General features: G+C 42.3%; 1 protein-coding gene across 1 annotated transcript; it reads left to right on the top strand.

The window, feature by feature from the left end:
- The first annotated feature begins 2,346 nt into the window (after positions 1-2,346).
- On the top strand, positions 2,347-17,228 carry LOC139381750 (tumor necrosis factor alpha-induced protein 3-like). Its single transcript, XM_071125499.1, has 9 exons — positions 2,347-2,536; positions 3,558-3,899; positions 10,055-10,245; positions 11,827-11,968; positions 12,388-12,558; positions 12,757-12,937; positions 13,172-13,956; positions 14,247-14,461; positions 14,587-17,228. Exons 2-9 carry the CDS (start codon positions 3,593-3,595, stop codon positions 14,863-14,865), a joined length of 2,271 nt encoding a protein of 756 aa, XP_070981600.1. The 5' UTR covers positions 2,347-2,536; positions 3,558-3,592; the 3' UTR covers positions 14,866-17,228.
- Positions 17,229-18,298: the final 1,070 nt, after the last annotated feature.

The raw sequence follows: 18,298 nt of genomic DNA on the forward strand, positions 1-18,298 counted from the left end.
TCCCATTATTAAAGTGGCTGGAGTTGAGTCAGTGTCAGTGTGTTGGCAGCAGCCACTCAATGTTAGTGGTGGCTGTTTAACAGTCTGATAGCCTTGAGATAGAAGCTGTTTTTCAGTCTCTCGGTCCCAGCTTTGATGCACCTGTACTGACCTCGCCTTCTGGATGATAGCGGGGTGAACAGGCAGTGGCTCGGGTGGTTGATGTCCTTGATGATCTTTATGGCCTTCCTGTGACATCGGGTGGTGTAGGTGTCCTGGAGGGCAGGTAGTTTGCCCCCGGTGATGCGTTGTGCAGACCTCACTACCCTCTGGAGAGCCTTACGGTTGAGGGCGGAGCAGTTGCCGTACCAGGCGGTGATACAGCCCGCCAGGATGCTCTCGATTGTGCATCTGTAGAAGTTTGTGAGTGCTTTTGGTGACAAGCCGAATTTCTTCAGCCTCCTGAGGTTGAAGAGGCGCCGCTGCGCCTTCTTCACAATGCTGTCTGTGTGAGTGAACCAATTCAGTTTGTCTGTGATGTGTATGCCGAGGAACTTAAAACTTGCTACCCTCTCCACTACTGTTCCATCGATGTGGATAGGGGGGTGTTCCCTCTGCTGTTTCCTGAAGTCCACAATCATCTCCTTAGTTTTGTTGACGTTGAGTGTGAGGTTATTTTCCTGACACCACACTCCGAGGGCCCTCACCTCCTCCCTGTAGGCCGTCTCGTCGTTGTTGGTAATCAAGCCTACCACTGTTGTGTCGTCCGCAAACTTGATGATTGAGTTGGAGGCGTGCGTGGCCACGCAGTCGTGGGTGAACAGGGAGTACAGGAGAGGGCTCAGAACGCACCCTTGTGGGGCCCCAGTGTTGAGGATCAGCGGGGAGGAGATGTTGTTGCCTACCCTCACCACCTGGGGGCGGCCCGTCAGGAAGTCCAGTACCCAGTTGCACAGGGCGGGGTCGAGACCCAGGGTCTCGAGCTTGATGACGAGCTTGGAGGGTACTATGGTGTTGAATGCCGAGCTTTGTCCAATAGATGGCACTGCTGCTTGATATCTAAAGACAATGAACCAGCTAGCTAGACTATGATGACTCAAGCTTTTTTTCCCCTTTATTTAACTAGGCAAGTCAGTTAAGAACAAATTATTTTTCACAATGACAGCCTACCAGGGAACAGTGGGTTAACTGCCTTGTTCAGGGGCAGAACAACAGATGTTTACCTTGTCAACTCAATGTTCTACACTGCACAGAGGGAGTTGCTATCTGGTAGAGGACCAGCTCTTTCCTGACTTCCTTCCTCTACAGTGGCTGCAAATGGCCTTCATCAGACTGCATTACACCAGAGGGGGAGCCCCTAAATAGTCTTTATATACAATGCAGGTAAAGTATGATGCTCTGTGTAGCTGAGGGTTATGCTGCTGCAAATAGCTGTCTATGTTGAGTAGACATGAGGTTATGGGTAATTACACATATCCTTTATATGGATTAGATGTGTTAATAAACTCAAATGAATTGTGGGTAAGCCCCATCACCCTAGAAGTATTATTTTAGATGAATCAGTAATCTCCATGTAAGTTTGCTTGCAAATCGTTTAAGTGCATGCTGTATAGGTGTAATTATGTGACTACAGTATGCTTTGCCTTCCTACACTGTAATTACCCCGCACCTCTCCAAAAACCTGGATATGTAAGTATGTGTGTCTTTCGGAGTGTTGGGTTAAAAGTGGAAGTCAAATTTCGGTTGGACCTTATGTGCAATTGACCAATAAAGTTATTTAAATCTTAATCTTATTTACTGTAGGCCTACCCACATGTAACAAACATGTAGTTATTGTTGAGAGGTCAGAGAGGCAGACCAGCAGCCATTCTAACCAAATGGACAATAAATTCCATTCCATTCTAATCCATTTCATTAAATTCTATTCAATTCCATTCCATTTCATTCTATTCCATTCTATTCTATTCATGGCAATGCATAGGATTGTGGAAATACATTTCTCCCATAATAAGACTAGGGTATGTAGGCCAACGTCTAAATTTTTATCGTGAATCTGAGTCAGGATTTAGGTCAGAATTATGACTTATCTCATTCCAATGTAATTATTTTTTCTAGGGCTCGCTGTCTCGTAAAAAAATGACACTCCCTCTTTGTGCTCACTGACGCGCCTCCATTGTGCACAGTAGGTGGGACCATGCATTTCAGTGCGCTATTCGTCACCAACACGATCCAGAGAACGTAGCATAATGGCGCTTTGCTCAGACACCCCCTATGTTTTGTGAGATGTAACTGCGTATGAAGGCTGTGAGAGATAAGTGGAAAGTCCCTAACACTGGAAATCCCCTTTGTCTGCCTGGGCTTTTCCGCAGTCTGCATGAAATACATTAAGTTGGAGGACGTGATCTATGCTTTGACATAAAGAGTAAACATACCAACATATAATTGATTGTGAAGAAGGCTGAATGGCGCTGTTTGGACTGCTGCGGTTACCCTGATTGAAGTGGCAGAAGACTACCAGGAGCATCCTTAGGGCTTTGTTGGTGGTCTTATTGTACAGGTAATATGCATTCATATTCTATATGTTTCTCTATCAATAATTGGAACTCACTTTCGTTTTAGCGTTTGAAATCTATATACTATACGTCGTTGCATTGTTGTGTTTCTGGGGAGACAGACCGAGGTTGTGCACGTCGGTGGGCGCCATTGTTTACGAAGACGTCACCCTCAAGCAATTAAATATGGAATTAATAGTTCATGTTACATTTTAACTATGTTTATGACAATACTCGCGATGCAATGTTACAATGTTTCAAACGTTGATGTCAGAGGAATGGACTAAGTAATTTGAACGTCAGTCAGCAGGCTCCTGTTACTGTATTTTGTGTCAACTGCAGCGCTCATGATTCCCCGTGCTCTGACCAAAGTCTGCCAATATCGAAAGAGCGACACTCTCCTTATTACATAGATTTTTAGAGGTTATTCTACAATTACATTATGCGCCTTCAAGGAGGCTATACTGTAATTGATGAAGGATGCTTGAATAGTTTTGTCACTGTACACGATGCATAAAATATACAGTGTATACATCTTATTTTATCACATTGTAGTTAGGCACCTCTTCAATAAGATCATAAGAGCCTATTGTTATGTTATAAGTAATGCCTGACTGACAAGTTCCTGTTTCAATGGTCCTCCAATTTGACAAATGGAAAGAACTGTAAGGGTTTTAAATAGTTCCATTCTTATGCATCAATCATTGCCAGTATTATCGAAGCATGACTTTTCTGTGATGGTGGTTGTGAGTGGGCCTTATTATTATTTTTAACTAGCCTCTGCCTACAGCTGTCCTTTGGCTTAGGGTCTGAAAAATCACCATCAGCTTGTAGAGGGTGCCTCTGTCCCATTGGGGCAACAGGTTGTGGGGGAATTCTAACTTGGAAAAGAACACAAAAGCTGTCTTGTTTGTCTTTAGTCATGACCCCCACTTTGTCTAGTATTAGATGTGGGCCATATAGTCCAGAGATCAGAACCACATGCTGCCAATGAAACCAACCAACAACTGTTTTCCTACTCTTCAGTTCTGCATTGGTACACGTTACATCTGGTGAACACCATGTCCCAGGGACAGAATTTCCTGCCCAAGTTCCTCTTTGTGAGTAACCTGCTGAAAGCGGTCAAGATCCGGGAGCGGGTGCCCAACGATGTAGTGAAGCCGGCGGGCAGTGAAAGCCTGATGCACCACCTGCGGGGCATGCACCGGTACACACTGGAAATGATCAGCATGAGCCAGTTCCCTCAGGCCTTCCAACAGGTCATTCAGGCAGCCATCTTGGACAGGGCCATGCAGAGCTCCCTAGAGCAGGAGAAGAAGCTCAACTGGTGCCACGAGGTCAAGAAAATGGTACCACTGAGGACCAATGGTAATGTATTAGTTTGGTTTGGGTGCCTGTTCCCCTTGTTGGTCATTCTAGTAGGAAGGTAGGAGGTATTTGTGAAAAGAGGGGGGGGGGGGGGGGTTGTGTCACTTTTAGAATTTCCATTATTAGCTCTTGATTTGACTGGTACCTAACATGACTCTGCAGATTTACAGTACATTATTTGTAGATCATAACGTCTAGTGTACTTATGTGGGACATCCCAAAGCAGAAATTCTATGATGTCATACTGATAATTTCCTCTCCATTGTTCTAAAGACCATGTTGACCGAGTTAATTCTGTTGACATTCAAACTCTGTAATGATTTGTTTCTGTCTGCTTTGCAGTGGAGTTTTGGGTATACCCCTTCTCTCAATAAGTAGCTAAGTGAGTTGGACCTTTATTCACAAATCATACAGCAAACAACCCCACTTGTCTTGACTCACACGTGGGTTAGTGACCATGTCAATCATGTAATTTCATTGAATCATTGCAAAGATGGAATGTTATTGTCAGGTGGATATATAACCAGGTTATTAGGTTTATTGTCTTATTGAGGGTAATATCTTAACACCTGGCATCTTGAACCTTTGCCATTTTAATGCTGTCACACCATAGTAGCAGTACATGAAACGTGAATCAAAGGCTAATGTATTTTCCCTATATGTTGAAATCTAAGGTATTTCCAAGTCAAATTATAGTGATAAGAGAAGTTTGTCTTCCTGTAAATCTAATCCAGAAAGACCCTTGACATGATACATATTTCCTTTCTATTGAGTGAGTGGAATTTCCTCATATAAGTCTCTGGAGGGCCCACCCATGCCTAAATCTGGAAAATTTAGAAGTCTTTGGAGGGCCCAGACAGGCCTTGATTTAGAAAATATAGAAGTCTCTGGAGGGCCCAGACAGGCCTTGATTTAGAAAATATAGAAGTCTCTGGAGGGCCCAGACAGGCCTTGATTTAGAAAATATAGAAGTCTTTGTAGGGCCCAGACAGGCCTTGATTTAGAAAATATAGAAGTCTTTGGAGGGCCCAGACAGGCCTTGATTTAGAAAATATAGAAGTCTCTGGAGGGCCCAGACAGGCCTTGATTTAGAAAATATAGAAGTCTTTGGAGGGCCCAGACAGGCCTTGATTTAGAAAATATAGAAGTCTCTGGAGGGCTCAGCCAGACCTTGATTTGGGAAATTATAGTATAGAGTAGCTTTTCCTATGAATGACATAGCAGCTATGACTTTCAGACTGAGGAGGACCACTCTGTCTGTTGCTGGCTGGCTGGCTGCTGACTCACTGGAATGAATCCATTGCGTAAGGTGACTGGTGAATAAGGACAGGACAGGAGAGGTAGAGGACTAGGGGAGGACAGGACAGGACCAGAGAGGTAGAGGAGTACTGTACCGGAGAGGTAGAGGAGGACAGGAGAGATAGAGGAGGGCAGGAGAGGTAGATGAGGACAGGAGAGGTAGAGGAGGACAGGAGAGGTAGAGGAGGACAGGAGAGGTAGAGGATGGGAACCTTGTGCTGGGGACAATAAAATATGCAGTTTTGTCACACAACGCAATGCCACAGATGTCTTAAGTTTTGAGTGTGCAATTAGCATGTTGACTGCAGGAATGTCCACCAGAGCTGTTGTCAGAGAATTAAATGTTAATTTCTCTGTCATAACCCACCTCTGTCATAACCCACCTAAAGTTGTTTTAGAGGATTTGGCATTACGTCCAACCGGCCTCAAAACAACCGCAAACCACGTGTATGGTGTTGTGTGGGTGAGCAGTTTGCTGATGTCAACGTTGTGAACAGAGTGCCCCATAGTGACGGTGGGGTTATGGTATGGACAGGCATAAGCTACGGTAAACTTAGACTATTTCATTTTATTGTGGTAAATTGACGAGATCCTGAAGCCCATTGTTGTGCTATTCATCCACGACCATCACCTCATGATTCAGCGTATTACATAGTTATAATCGCAATGTACATATTACATAGTTATAATACATATTACAAAGTTATAATACATATTACAGAGTTGTAATAGTAATATACCTATTATATAGTTATAATACCTATTACATGGTTATAAAACCTATTACATAGTTATAATAGTAATGCACATATTATACTTTAATAGTAATGTACATATTACATAGTTATAGTAGTAATGTACATATTACATAGTTATAATACATATTACAGAGTTATAATAGTAATATACCTATTATATAGTTATAATACCTATTACATGGTTATAATACCTATTACATAGTTATAATAGTAATGTACATATTATACTTATAATAGTAATGTACATATTATACTTATGTAATGTACATATTACATAGTTATAGTAGTAATATACATATTACGTGGTTATAATACCTATTACATAGTTATGATAGTAATGTACATATTACGTAGTTATAGTAGTAATATACATATTACATAGTTATAGTAGTAATATACATATTACATAGTTATAGTAGTAATGTACATATTACATAGTTATAATACCTATTACATAGTTATGATAGTAATGTGCATATTACATAGTTATAATACCTATTACATAGTTATAATAGTAATGTACATATTATACTTATGTAATGTACATATTACATAGTTATAGTAGTAATATACATATTACATAGTTATAATACCTATTACAAGTTATAGTAGTAATATACATATTACATAGTTATAATACCTATTACATAGTTATAGTAGTAATATACATATTACATAGTTATAGTAGTAATATACATATTACATAGTTATAGTAGTAATATACATATTACATAGTTATAATACCTATGACATAGTTATGATAGTAATGTACATATTACATAGTTATAGTAGTAATATACATATTACATAGTTATAATACCTATGACATAGTTATGATAGTAATGTACATATTACATAGTTATAGTAGTAATATACATATTACATAGTTATAATAACTATTACATAGTTATGATAGTAATGTACATATTACATAGTGATAGTAGTAATATACATATTACATAGTTATAATATCTATTACATAGTTATGATAGTAATGTACATATTACATAGTTATAGTAGTAATATACATATTACATAGTTATAATACCTATTACATAGTTATGGTGGTAATGTACATATTACATGGTTAGAATACATATTACAGAGTTATAATAGTAATATACCTATTATATAGTTATACCTATTACATTGTTATAAAACCCATTACATAGTTATAATAGTAACATACATATTACATAGTTATAATAGTAATGTACTAGTAATGCACATATTACATAGTTATAGTAGTAATATACATAATACATAGTTATATTACCTATGACATAGTTATGATAGTTATGTACATATTACATAGTTATAATACCTATTACAGAGCTATAATAGTAATATACCTATTACATAGTTATAATACCTATTACATGGTTATAATACCTATTACATAGTTATAACACCTATTCCATAGTTATAATAGTAATGTACATATTACATAGTTATAATACCTATTACATAGTTAATAATAGTAATGTACATATTACATAGTTATAACACCTATTACATAGTTATAATAGTAATGTACATATTACATAGTTATAATAGTAATATACATAATACATAGGTATAATACCTATTACATAGTTATAATAGCAATATACATATTAGTTATAATACCATTGCATAGTTATAGTAGTAATATACATATAACATAGTTGTAAAAGTAATGTAGATATTACATAGTTGTAATAGTATTGTAGATATTACATAGTTGTAATAGTAATGTAGATATTACATAGTTGTAATAGTAATGTAGATATTACATAGTTGTAATAGTAATGTAGATATTACATAGTTGTAATAGTAATGTAGATATTACATAGTTGTAATAGTAATGTAGATATTATATAGTTGTAATAGTAATGTAGCTTTTACATAGTTGTAATAGTAATGTAGCTATTACATAGTTGTAATAGTAATGTAGCTATTACATAGTTGTAATAGTAATGTAGCTATTACATAGTTGTAATAGTAACGTACAATTACAGTCATAATACCAACTACAGAGTTATAATAGTAATGTACATATTATAGTTATAATACCTATTACATAGTTGTAATAGTGATATACATATAACATAGTTGTAAAAGTAATGTACATATTACATAGTTATAATAGCTATTACATAGTTAATAATAGTAATGTACATATTACATAGTTATAATAGCTATTACATAGTTATAATAGTAATGTACATATTACATAGTTATAATACATTTTGCATATACCACAAATACCTTATTGCCTTATCACTATTATAAACTGGTTACCAACGTAATTAGACCAGTAAATTGTACTTTTTTGTCATACCCATGGAATACGGTCTGATATACCATGGCTTTCAGCCAATCAACATTCAGGACTTACATATTACATAGTTATAATAGTAATGCACATATTACAAGGGTATGATAGTGATACACATTACAAAGGTATAATATTTGAGAGCATACAGTATGTAAAAACAGTGTTGCACTTATCGCAACACAGTGTCCACCTCTACTGGTGTATTCGACACGCTGTCCACCTCTACTGGTGTATTCGACACGCTGTCCACCTCTACTGGTGTATTCGACACGCTGTCCACCTCTACTGGTGTATTCGACACGCTGTCCACCTCTACTGGTGTATTCGACACACTGTCCACCTCTACTGGTGTATTCGACACGCTGTCCACCTCTACTGGTGTATTCGACACGCTGTCCACCTCTACTGGTGTATTCAACACGCTGTCCACCTCTACTGGTGTATTCGACACGCTGTCCACCTCTACTGGTGTATTCGACACACTGTCCACCTCTACTGGTGTATTCGACACGCTGTCCACCTCTACTGGTGTATTCAACATGGCGGAAGACAAAAAGAGGAAGGCCGAAGGTATTCAGTGTCGGAACTCAGAACTTCTTCTTTTAGGGAAAGAAATATGCGGGTGTAAAATATAAAAATATATCATCCCACACGAAAATGAGATCTCTATTGGTTGTTGGTGAAGCTCGTGAATAGAAAACATTCCAGCCGAGCCAAGCACCACCCCTCTGGAAAGTCCAGGGCAACATGTCTCGGATGTCTCTGGAGTAGCTGACAAGGGGAAGAAAGAGTCAAATGGCAGCTTCACGGCACTTAGTCACAGAGAACCACAATCAGGGAAATTCCTCTCTTTGGTGTGGCAGGCAGCAGGGTATTTCAAATGCTTTAGGCCCATTTTGTTACAATGACAAAAAGACCCCACCGCCCTGCAGTAAGAGTCAGACGGTTTGTCTCCCAGATGGTTTATCATTAATTTCTTAAACTAGGAATTAAACCTGCAAATGCAACTTTACCTGATTTACTCCTTTTGCCCATCTGGCACCCTCTCCAGTCATCACTGAAGGCTGTTTTTTCATTCTCTTATTTAGTTTAGGTTGTTTTAGTGTTAACGTGCCAAGGGAGCAAACTACAGTTAGAGTTTAAAACAATACTGTATGTGTCATTGGCCTAGTGGTCCAGTCTGTTTTAGCCATGTTGTATGGCATGAAGACAACCATAGAAGACATCACATGGAAAGCGACGAAAGTACACCACACAAACCAACAGTGCTGATATTCTGTGACATCATTTCCACTGTAAGGTGATGAATGGTGGTCAGATATAACAAACCAACAGTGCTGATAGTCTATGATATCAAACTTTCTCAGGACGTTTTATATTTCCTCTGTAAGGTGATGAATGGTGGTCAGATATAACGGATGCCTGAAGAGCGCTGCGAGAGCTGCTCTGGAAATCCCCTCTCCTTTTCCTCCTTTTTCTCAGAGCGATACAGGTCTTTGTCGGCGATGGATAGTTTTGCTGTTAATAACTCGCAGTCTTACCTGTGGTGATGGGAAGTTTGTATTTCACAAACACAGAGTCATAGAGTTGTATTAGTAACGGAACTGTAGATAAACTTACCCTCCACTCTACATGCCTGGATCAAACCAGATGGAACTTTACAAAGTTTGAATGTGTGAACATAATAAATTCTCAACAACAAAAGAGTGATCAAATTAAGAGCCTACACTTGTATGTAATATCTACCCCCATATGTCATGGCTTTGTGTGTGTTGCAGGAGATGGGAACTGTCTTCTCCATGCTGCCTCTCAGTACATGCTGGGGGTGCAGGACACAGACCTGGTCCTGAGGAAGGCCCTGCACAGTGTGCTCAAGGAGAACGAAACAGGCAACTTTAGAGCCCGTTTCCAGACAGAGCTACTGCAGTCTCAGGAGTTCACCCAGACTGGCCTGCGTTACAGCACCATGGTGAGGAACGAAGGCCCCCTCTACGACCACGATTGTGTTTGAATAACAGACCTCCTCTACGACCAGGATGGTGTTACTATAGCAGACCTCCTCTACGACCAGGATGGTGTTAATATAGCAGACCTCCTCTACGACCAGGATGGTGTTACTATAGCAGACCTCCTATATGACCAGGATGATGTTACTATAGCAGACCTCCTCTACGACCAGGATGATGTTACTATAGCAGACCTCCTCTACGACCAGGTTGATGTTACTATAGCAGACCTCCTCTACGACCAGGATGGTGTTACTATAGCAGACCTCCTCTACGACCAGGATGGTGTTACTATAGCAGACCTCCTCTATGACCAGGATGATGTTACTATAGCAGACCTCCTCTATGACCAGGATGATGTTACTATAGCAGACCCCCTTCTACGACCAGGATGATGTTACTATAGCAGACCTGGGACAAAGTAGTCTCTGTTAGTAGTGTCACCCAGGTCTGTTAGTAGTGTCACCCAGGTCTGTTAGTAGTATCACCCAGGTCTGGTAGTAGTATCACCTGTTGGTAGTATCACCCAGGTCTGTTAGTAGTATCACCCATGTATGTTAGTAGTATCACCTGTTACTAGTATCACCCAGGTATGTTAGTAGTATCACCTGTTAGTAGTATCACTCAGGTCTGTTAGTAGTATCACCCAGGTCTGTAAGTAGTTTCACCCAGGTCTGTCAGTAGTATCACCCAGGTCTGTCAGTAGTATCACCCAGGTATGTTAGTAGAATCACCCAGGTCTGTTAGTAGTATCACCCAGGTCTGTTAGTAGTATCACCCAGGTCTGTTAGTAGTATCACCCAGGTCTGTTACTAGTACCACCCAGGTCTGTTAGTAGTATCACCCAGGTCTGTTAGTAGTATCACCCAGGTCTGTTAGTAGTATCACCCAGGTCTGTTAGTAGTATCACCCAGGTCTGTTACTAGTATCACCCAGGTCTGTTACTAGTATCACCCAGGTCTGTTACTAGTATCACCCAGGTCTGTTACTAGTATCACCCAGGTCTGTTACTAGTATCACCCAGGTATGTTACTAGTATCACCCAGGTCTGTTAGTAGTATCACCTGTTGGTAGTTTCAACCAGGTCTGTTAGTAGTATCACCGAGGTCTGTTAGTAGTATCACCTGTTGGTAGTATCACCAAGGGTGGTTAGTAGTATCACCCAGGTCTGTTAGTAGTATCACCCAGGTCTGTTAGTAGTATCACCCAGGTCTGTTAGTAGTATCACCCAGGTCTGTTAGTAGTATCACCCAGGTCTGTTACTAGTATCACCCAGGTCTGTTACTAGTATCACCCAGGTCTGTTACTAGTATCACCCAGGTCTGTTACTAGTATCACCCAGGTCTGTTAGTAGTATCACCTGTTGGTAGTTTCAACCAGGTCTGTTAGTAGTATCACCGAGGTCTGTTAGTAGTATCACCTGTTGGTAGTATCACCAAGGGTGGTTAGTAGTATCACCCAGGTCTGTTAGTAGTATCAATTGTTAGTATGATCATGATGTTTATAGCAGCTAAATTGGTTGTAATTGATTATTCTTCTGTCAGAATTGGGAGGAGGAATGGGAGAAGATCATCAAGATGGCCTCGCCTGTGTCCAGCCGCAATGGGCTGCAGTTTGACTCCCTGGAGGACATGCACATCTTTATCCTCTCCAACATCCTCCGCAGGCCCATCATCGTCATTGCAGGTACAGCCTTCCTCAATGGACCCTCTCATCACTCAGTTCATCAAAAGTTCAAACGCAGACGTATATGCAGTTTCTGTAGGTCTTTCTGTAGATTTGTTGTAGATTTGTCTACTATAGCAGTAGAAGTAGTCAGTGTGCTGTGTCTGTAGGTTTGCCTACTACAGCAGTAGAATCAGTCAGTGTGCTGTCTTTTTGTAGGTCTGTCTACTATAGCAGTAGAAGTAGTCAGTGTGCTGTGTCTGTAGGTTTGCCTACTACAGCAGTAGAATCAGTCAGTGTGCTGTCTTTTTGTAGTTCTGTCTACTATAGCAGTAGAAGTAGTCAGTGTGCTGTGTCTGTAGGTTTGCCTACTACAGCAGTAGAAGCAGTCAGTGTGCTGTATTGTGTTCAGTGACTAACTCATGGCTGTATCCTTACAGACCAGGTGCTGCGCAGCATGAGGTCCTGCTCCTCCTTCTCTCCCCTCAACGTGGGGGGCATCTACCTTCCTCTGCACTGGCCTCCAAGGGAGTGCTACAAGTACCCCATAGTGCTCGGCTACGACTCCCAGCACTTTGCCCCCCTCATCACCATCAAAGACAGTGGCCCAGGTGTGAACAGTAACCGTCGTTGATAGATTACTGTGTTGAGAAGTGCTTGTAGGATGAGGGGGAATGTGACCTATCTTCCACATCTTACTAAATTGGGTCATTTATTGTGCTGTTTTGGTGTACGGTGTCATTGTGTCCCAGAAAGGTGCTAGCTATATACTACTTCCTGTATATCATCATTATGACTGTGTGCCCCAGAGATCCGAGCAGTGCCGCTGATCAACCCGGGCCGCGGGGGCTTCGAGGAGCTCAATGTGCACTTCTTGATGGAGAAGGAGCAGACGCAGAAGGAGAGGCTTCTGAAGGACTACCTAATGCTGATGGAGATCCCTGTCATTGGACTGGGCTACGATACCACACGCATCATCAACGCTGCCAGGTGGGTGGGACGCTAGAGCCATGGAGAACGGTAGAGAAAAGGATGTAAAGCACTGTTTAAAAAGCACAATACAAATATGTTTTTAAAAAGTCTTTGTGGTATAATAGTGCTTTATTTATTGGGGTGGGTCAAGTTGAGAACCAATTGTCATTATTGACAACTTGGCAGCCTGGCCAAGAGGTGTATAATTATCCTATCAGTAGTATTGAGTGTGTTGCGTGCTGCCTTCCCCAGGCTGGATGAAGGGAACCTGCCTGAGGACATGAACCTGATGGAGGACTACCTCCAGTTGGTCAACCACGAGTACAAGCGCTGGCAGGAGGACAAGGACCAACTGTGGGCCCCCCACCCCCATAGACCACCCCCCTTCTCCGTGTCTCAGCTGTCCCTCATCGAGATCCGATGTGCCACACCACGGTGCACCTTCTACGTCTCAGTGGACACCCAGCCACACTGCCACGAGTGCTTTGAGAAACGCCAGGGCCAGCCTAACGGGAGGATAGAGGCTGCCTCTACGAAAGGCGGAAATCAGGCTTGTGAGCCGGGGTGTAGTAGTAGAGTACGGCCCAGCCCCTCTGGCTGCCTGGCGGTGTTATCCAGCCCGCTCTCCGTCGCTCCACCGCGCTCGGCGTCCTGCTGTTACAGCGAAACCCACGCCATGAAGTGCAAGATGCCTGGCTGCGTTTTCACCCGCAGCAAGGAGCACAATGGTCTGTGTGAACGCTGCTTTAACAGCCAGCAGAATGCACCAGGAAGGTGCGGCATGTGCCACCAGGAGGCCTTCAGGATATTTAACGGACTGTGCCCCCCTTGCTTCCAGAGTACTAGCACAGAGCGGCGCGAGGAGCCCCAGCCGCCGGCAGCAGCGTCCTCTTCTGGGTCGTTATGGACCAAGCCCCCGCCCAAGGAATCTGAGTGCTCGGGCCGACCCTGTAAAAGGTTGGGATGCCAGTTCTTTGGTACTCAACAGAAGCGTGGATTCTGCACCATCTGCTATGTGGACTATCAGACCAACCACCGTAAGTCTAACCAGATGCTTGTTCTTAGTCATTTTAACAAGAAATGCTTTTCTTTTCATGTCCCAGCAAAATATATAGAAGGAATCAGGCCACATCAAAAGCCTCAGCTGTCATGTCTTATCTTGGTCTACTTATGTCAGTATACTTAGAAACAACATGAAACTAACTCGATGTTTACACCAGACAGAACTGGAAAAGCTGCAAATTTACCTGAATCTCAAGAATAGTTGATATTGTGTGTGGTCATATGTTAGTTTGACATGTGGTTTCTCTGGGTTTATCTCCTCCAGTTGCGACCCTTCCTCCTCCTGCTCCAATCCAGACTCGCCACGCGTCGGAAGCAGGCTTCCAGAATGCTTCGCGCTGTCAGGGCCTGGGGTGTGGGGCCATGGGCAATGCCATGCTGGAGGGCTACTGTAACAAGTGCTTCTTTAACGAGCAGAGCTCCAGGTTCAACCAGAATGCTACCAGGGCTCCCGGTGCCCACTCCCCTCCGCTGGTCATGGTGAGTGTCTCCCTCCCTCTCACACAGGGCCCAGTGGCTGTACACCACATCTTGAATTGCAAATAATTTTTACAGTTTCAGAGTGTAGAATGATTTGTTTCCTCTTTGTTTTTCTCTATCTGCAGCAGACTGCTAAACCAGAACAAGACAAACCCAGAAAGACCCAGACCCAGGCCACGTGCAGGTGGAATGGCTGCAGTAACTTCTCCCACGGCTGCACAGACCCGTGTCCAGAGTGCCGGGCCACACGAGGGCAGAGAGAGAGCCGCAGGGAGAGGGCAGGGGCACCTAAGGAGACGATGAAGCAGAGCTGTAAAGCCCAAGGCTGTGACCACTATGCCAACATAGAGAAGCAAGGCTTCTGTAACGAATGTGACCACTTTAAGCAGGTCTACAGGGGGTGAGCCCAAAGGTTTGGGGAAGATTCAAATGGTCGTGCCACCATGCTAGTCAAAGCATCTCTGAAACTAGTGAATCTAAGGCCAGACGCCCGTTTTAACATGTGCTCATGAAGAGAAAAGAGCAGGGACAGTCGAAATGGCAGGCAGAATACCTCTTGGTGCAATTATTATTATTCCACGTGTACAGGATGAAAGGTGAGGTATACGTGTCAGACAACGGACAACGTGTACAGTATCATGCTGTACTACTGATTGTATCTTGAAAAAGCGCAATATGTAAGCTGCTTAATAATATGGCCAAGCAATTCTCTATCAAGCAGCTAGTCACCGACACAATGTGATAAATTGCAGCTTTTGTTTAAGAACCTCATCGACCAAAATTCTGACAACTGCAAAGTTGTGCCAAAGCCATCACGACCACTAACAAAATGAGAGTTTGGTCAGTAGAAATGTGGTTTAAACAGGATTAGGTACAGTCAAAACTGTTCCATACCTAGACAGCTAATGTACAGTATCTGAGTGATTGTGAGTGGGCAGTACCCTTAAGTACTGAATGGTGCTACTCGAACAGAAGTCAAACGTAGAGGTTATGTTACATGACAGAGAAAAACGGTAGTTAAAACTCAATAATATTCAACCTCAATACATATGCTGTTGTGTTCTTGTTTTCAACCTCTCCCACCACCACATATATGTCTACGGGCAGTACATATGCTGTTGTGTTCTTGTTTTCAACCTCTCCCACCACCACATAGATGTCTGCTGGCAGTACATATGCTGTTGTGTTCTTGTTTTCAACCTCTCCCACCACCACATAGATGTCTGCTGGCAGTACATATGCTGTTGTGTTCTTGTTTTCAACCTCTCCCACCACCACATAGATGTCTACAGGCAGTACATATGCTGTTGTGTTCTTGTTTTCAACCTCTCCCACCACCACATAGATGTCTACAGGAAGTACATATGCTGTTGTGTTCTTGTTTTCAACCTCTCCCACCACCACATAGATGTCTACAGGCAGTACATATGCTGTTGTGTTCTTGTTTTCAACCTCTCCCACCACCACATAGATGTCTGCTGGCAGTACATATGCTGTTGTGTTCTTGTTTTCAACCTCTCCCACCACCACATAGATGTCTGCTGGCAGTACATATGTCGTTGTCGACCACTTTTTGTATCTCTACTGTAGAAGTCCAAGTTAGCGCTTGCCCTGAGAGTTGTACCATGTTACAGTGTGTTCTATATGTGGTAATGCTGGGCAATTACCTTCACACAGACTCCTAGTTAATTAGTTACTTATAGATGAGAGCAGAGTTCAGTTGATCTCGTCCAAGGGGATTGCCAGTGAGGAAAGGAGTGTGTGTTTGGAGGTAAGGAAGGAGAACATAAAGGCAGGAGAAATCCCTGTACAGCTCAACACCCCATTCAGAGGAGGGAGAACATAAATCCAGGAGAAATCCCCGTAGAGCTCAACACCTCATTCAGAGGATGGAGGGAGGGAGAACGTTAACAAACACCTGTGGGGAAAAACAGCAACACAGCCCTTAGCTTGGTTCATACCTTGTAGCTGTGGCATGGCTGGACCCCAGGAAGAGTAGCTGCTGCTTTGGCTGCAGCTGATGGGGATCCATAATAAATACAAATACAAGCCTGCAGTAAAATACCTCACCACCCATAGAACTTGGCCTGCAGTATAGTACCTCTTTATCGTAGGGGCTCTGCTGAAATCTGCTCTGCTCACATGATGCCTCACTCTACTACTCTGTTTGATATAAAACTGACATGCCTGTGTTTTCTTCTTTTAAACCTATATATTTGAACTGACATTTCCTTCCTGCCCAAAAACGTGCCATCGTCTTCAAAGCATTGATTTGACCTCTTAACTAACGCATCGTTGAAGTCTGTTCAATATGCATATCCGACATCTGTTAAATATGCATATCTGACACCTGCAAAAAAATGTATTTTGTTGATTAGACTTATGGCAGTATAGATATAGATCTGCGCTTTAAGCAGATGATACACATAATATAATATATTACAAGGGTAATTAGTTGTCAGTACATGCTCTTTGGTTATGGGTCTGAACCCCGTTCAGACCACTACATACTACACAATACTTAATAAGCTGCTCTGGTACTTTCCTTGACATACATAGGGACGACATTCCAATGTTACACATAAACACGCAAAGTTGTAACAAAACATGCAAAAGTTGTGAGACATTTTTGTGTAACCTGTCAATAATAGGGTATTGTATGAAAAGCTTTGTTTTGTTAAGTATTTATTAATATCAAATAATATCTGTACTGTGCGTTTCAATACTTATTTATATGTCCTGAAATGAATTATTTTTATTAAGAAAACCTGACATTGTCTTGTTGCTTATTTCAACTGTGTGTGTGTGTTTGCACGTAGGTGCGTCAAATTCTATAGAACATACACTACATGACCAAAAGTATGTGGACACCTACTCGTGGAACATCTAAGTTGGTCCCCCCATTTGCTGCTATAAGAGCCTCCACTCTTCTAGGAAGGCTTTCCACAAGAGCATTAGTGAGGTTGGGCAATGGATGTTGGGCGATTAGGCTGGCTCGCAGTCTGCGTTCCAATTCATCCCAAATCTGTTCTCTGGGGTTGAAGTCAGGGCTCTGTGCAGGCCAGTCAAGTTCTTCCACATTGATCTCAATAAACCATTTCTGTATGGACCTCGCTTTGTGTACAGGGGCATTGTCATGCTGAAACAGGAAAGGGCCTTCCCTAAACTGTTGCCACAAAGTTGGAAGCACAGAATTGTCTAGAATGTCATTGTATGCTGTGTCGTTAATATTTCCCTTCACTGGAACTAAGGGGCCTAGCCCGAACCATGAAAAACAGTCCGACACCATTATTCCTCCACCAAAATCTACAGTTGGCACTATGTATTGGGGCAGGTACCGTTCTCCTGGCGTCCGCCAAACCCAGATTCGTCCACCGGACTGCCAGACAGTGAAGCGCGATTCATCCCTCCAGAGAACATGTTTACACTGCTCCAGCGTCCAATAGTGGTGAGCTTTACACCACTCAAGCCGACACTTGGCATTGTGCATGGGGATCTTAGGCTTGTGTGCGTCTACTCGGCCATGGAAACCCATTTCATTAAGCTCCCAACAAACAGTTGTTGTGCTAACGTTGCTTCTAGAGGCGATTTGGAACTCGGTAGTGAATGTTGCAACCGAGGACAGACGATTTTTACGCACCTCGTGCTTCAGCACTCGGCCGTCTCGTTCTGTGAGCTTGTGTGGCCTACCACTTTGCGGCTGAGCCGTTGTTGCTCCTAGACGTTTCCACTTCCCAATAACATCTCTAGCATTTTATACACCTCTCAGCAACGGGTGTGGCTGAAATGGCCAAATCCACTAATTTGAAGGGAGGGGTGTCCACATACAATTGTGTT

The sequence above is a fragment of the Oncorhynchus clarkii genome, chromosome 23 (assembly GCF_045791955.1).
Source record: "Oncorhynchus clarkii lewisi isolate Uvic-CL-2024 chromosome 23, UVic_Ocla_1.0, whole genome shotgun sequence".
In the NCBI taxonomy this organism is placed as follows: Eukaryota; Metazoa; Chordata; class Actinopteri; order Salmoniformes; family Salmonidae; genus Oncorhynchus; species Oncorhynchus clarkii.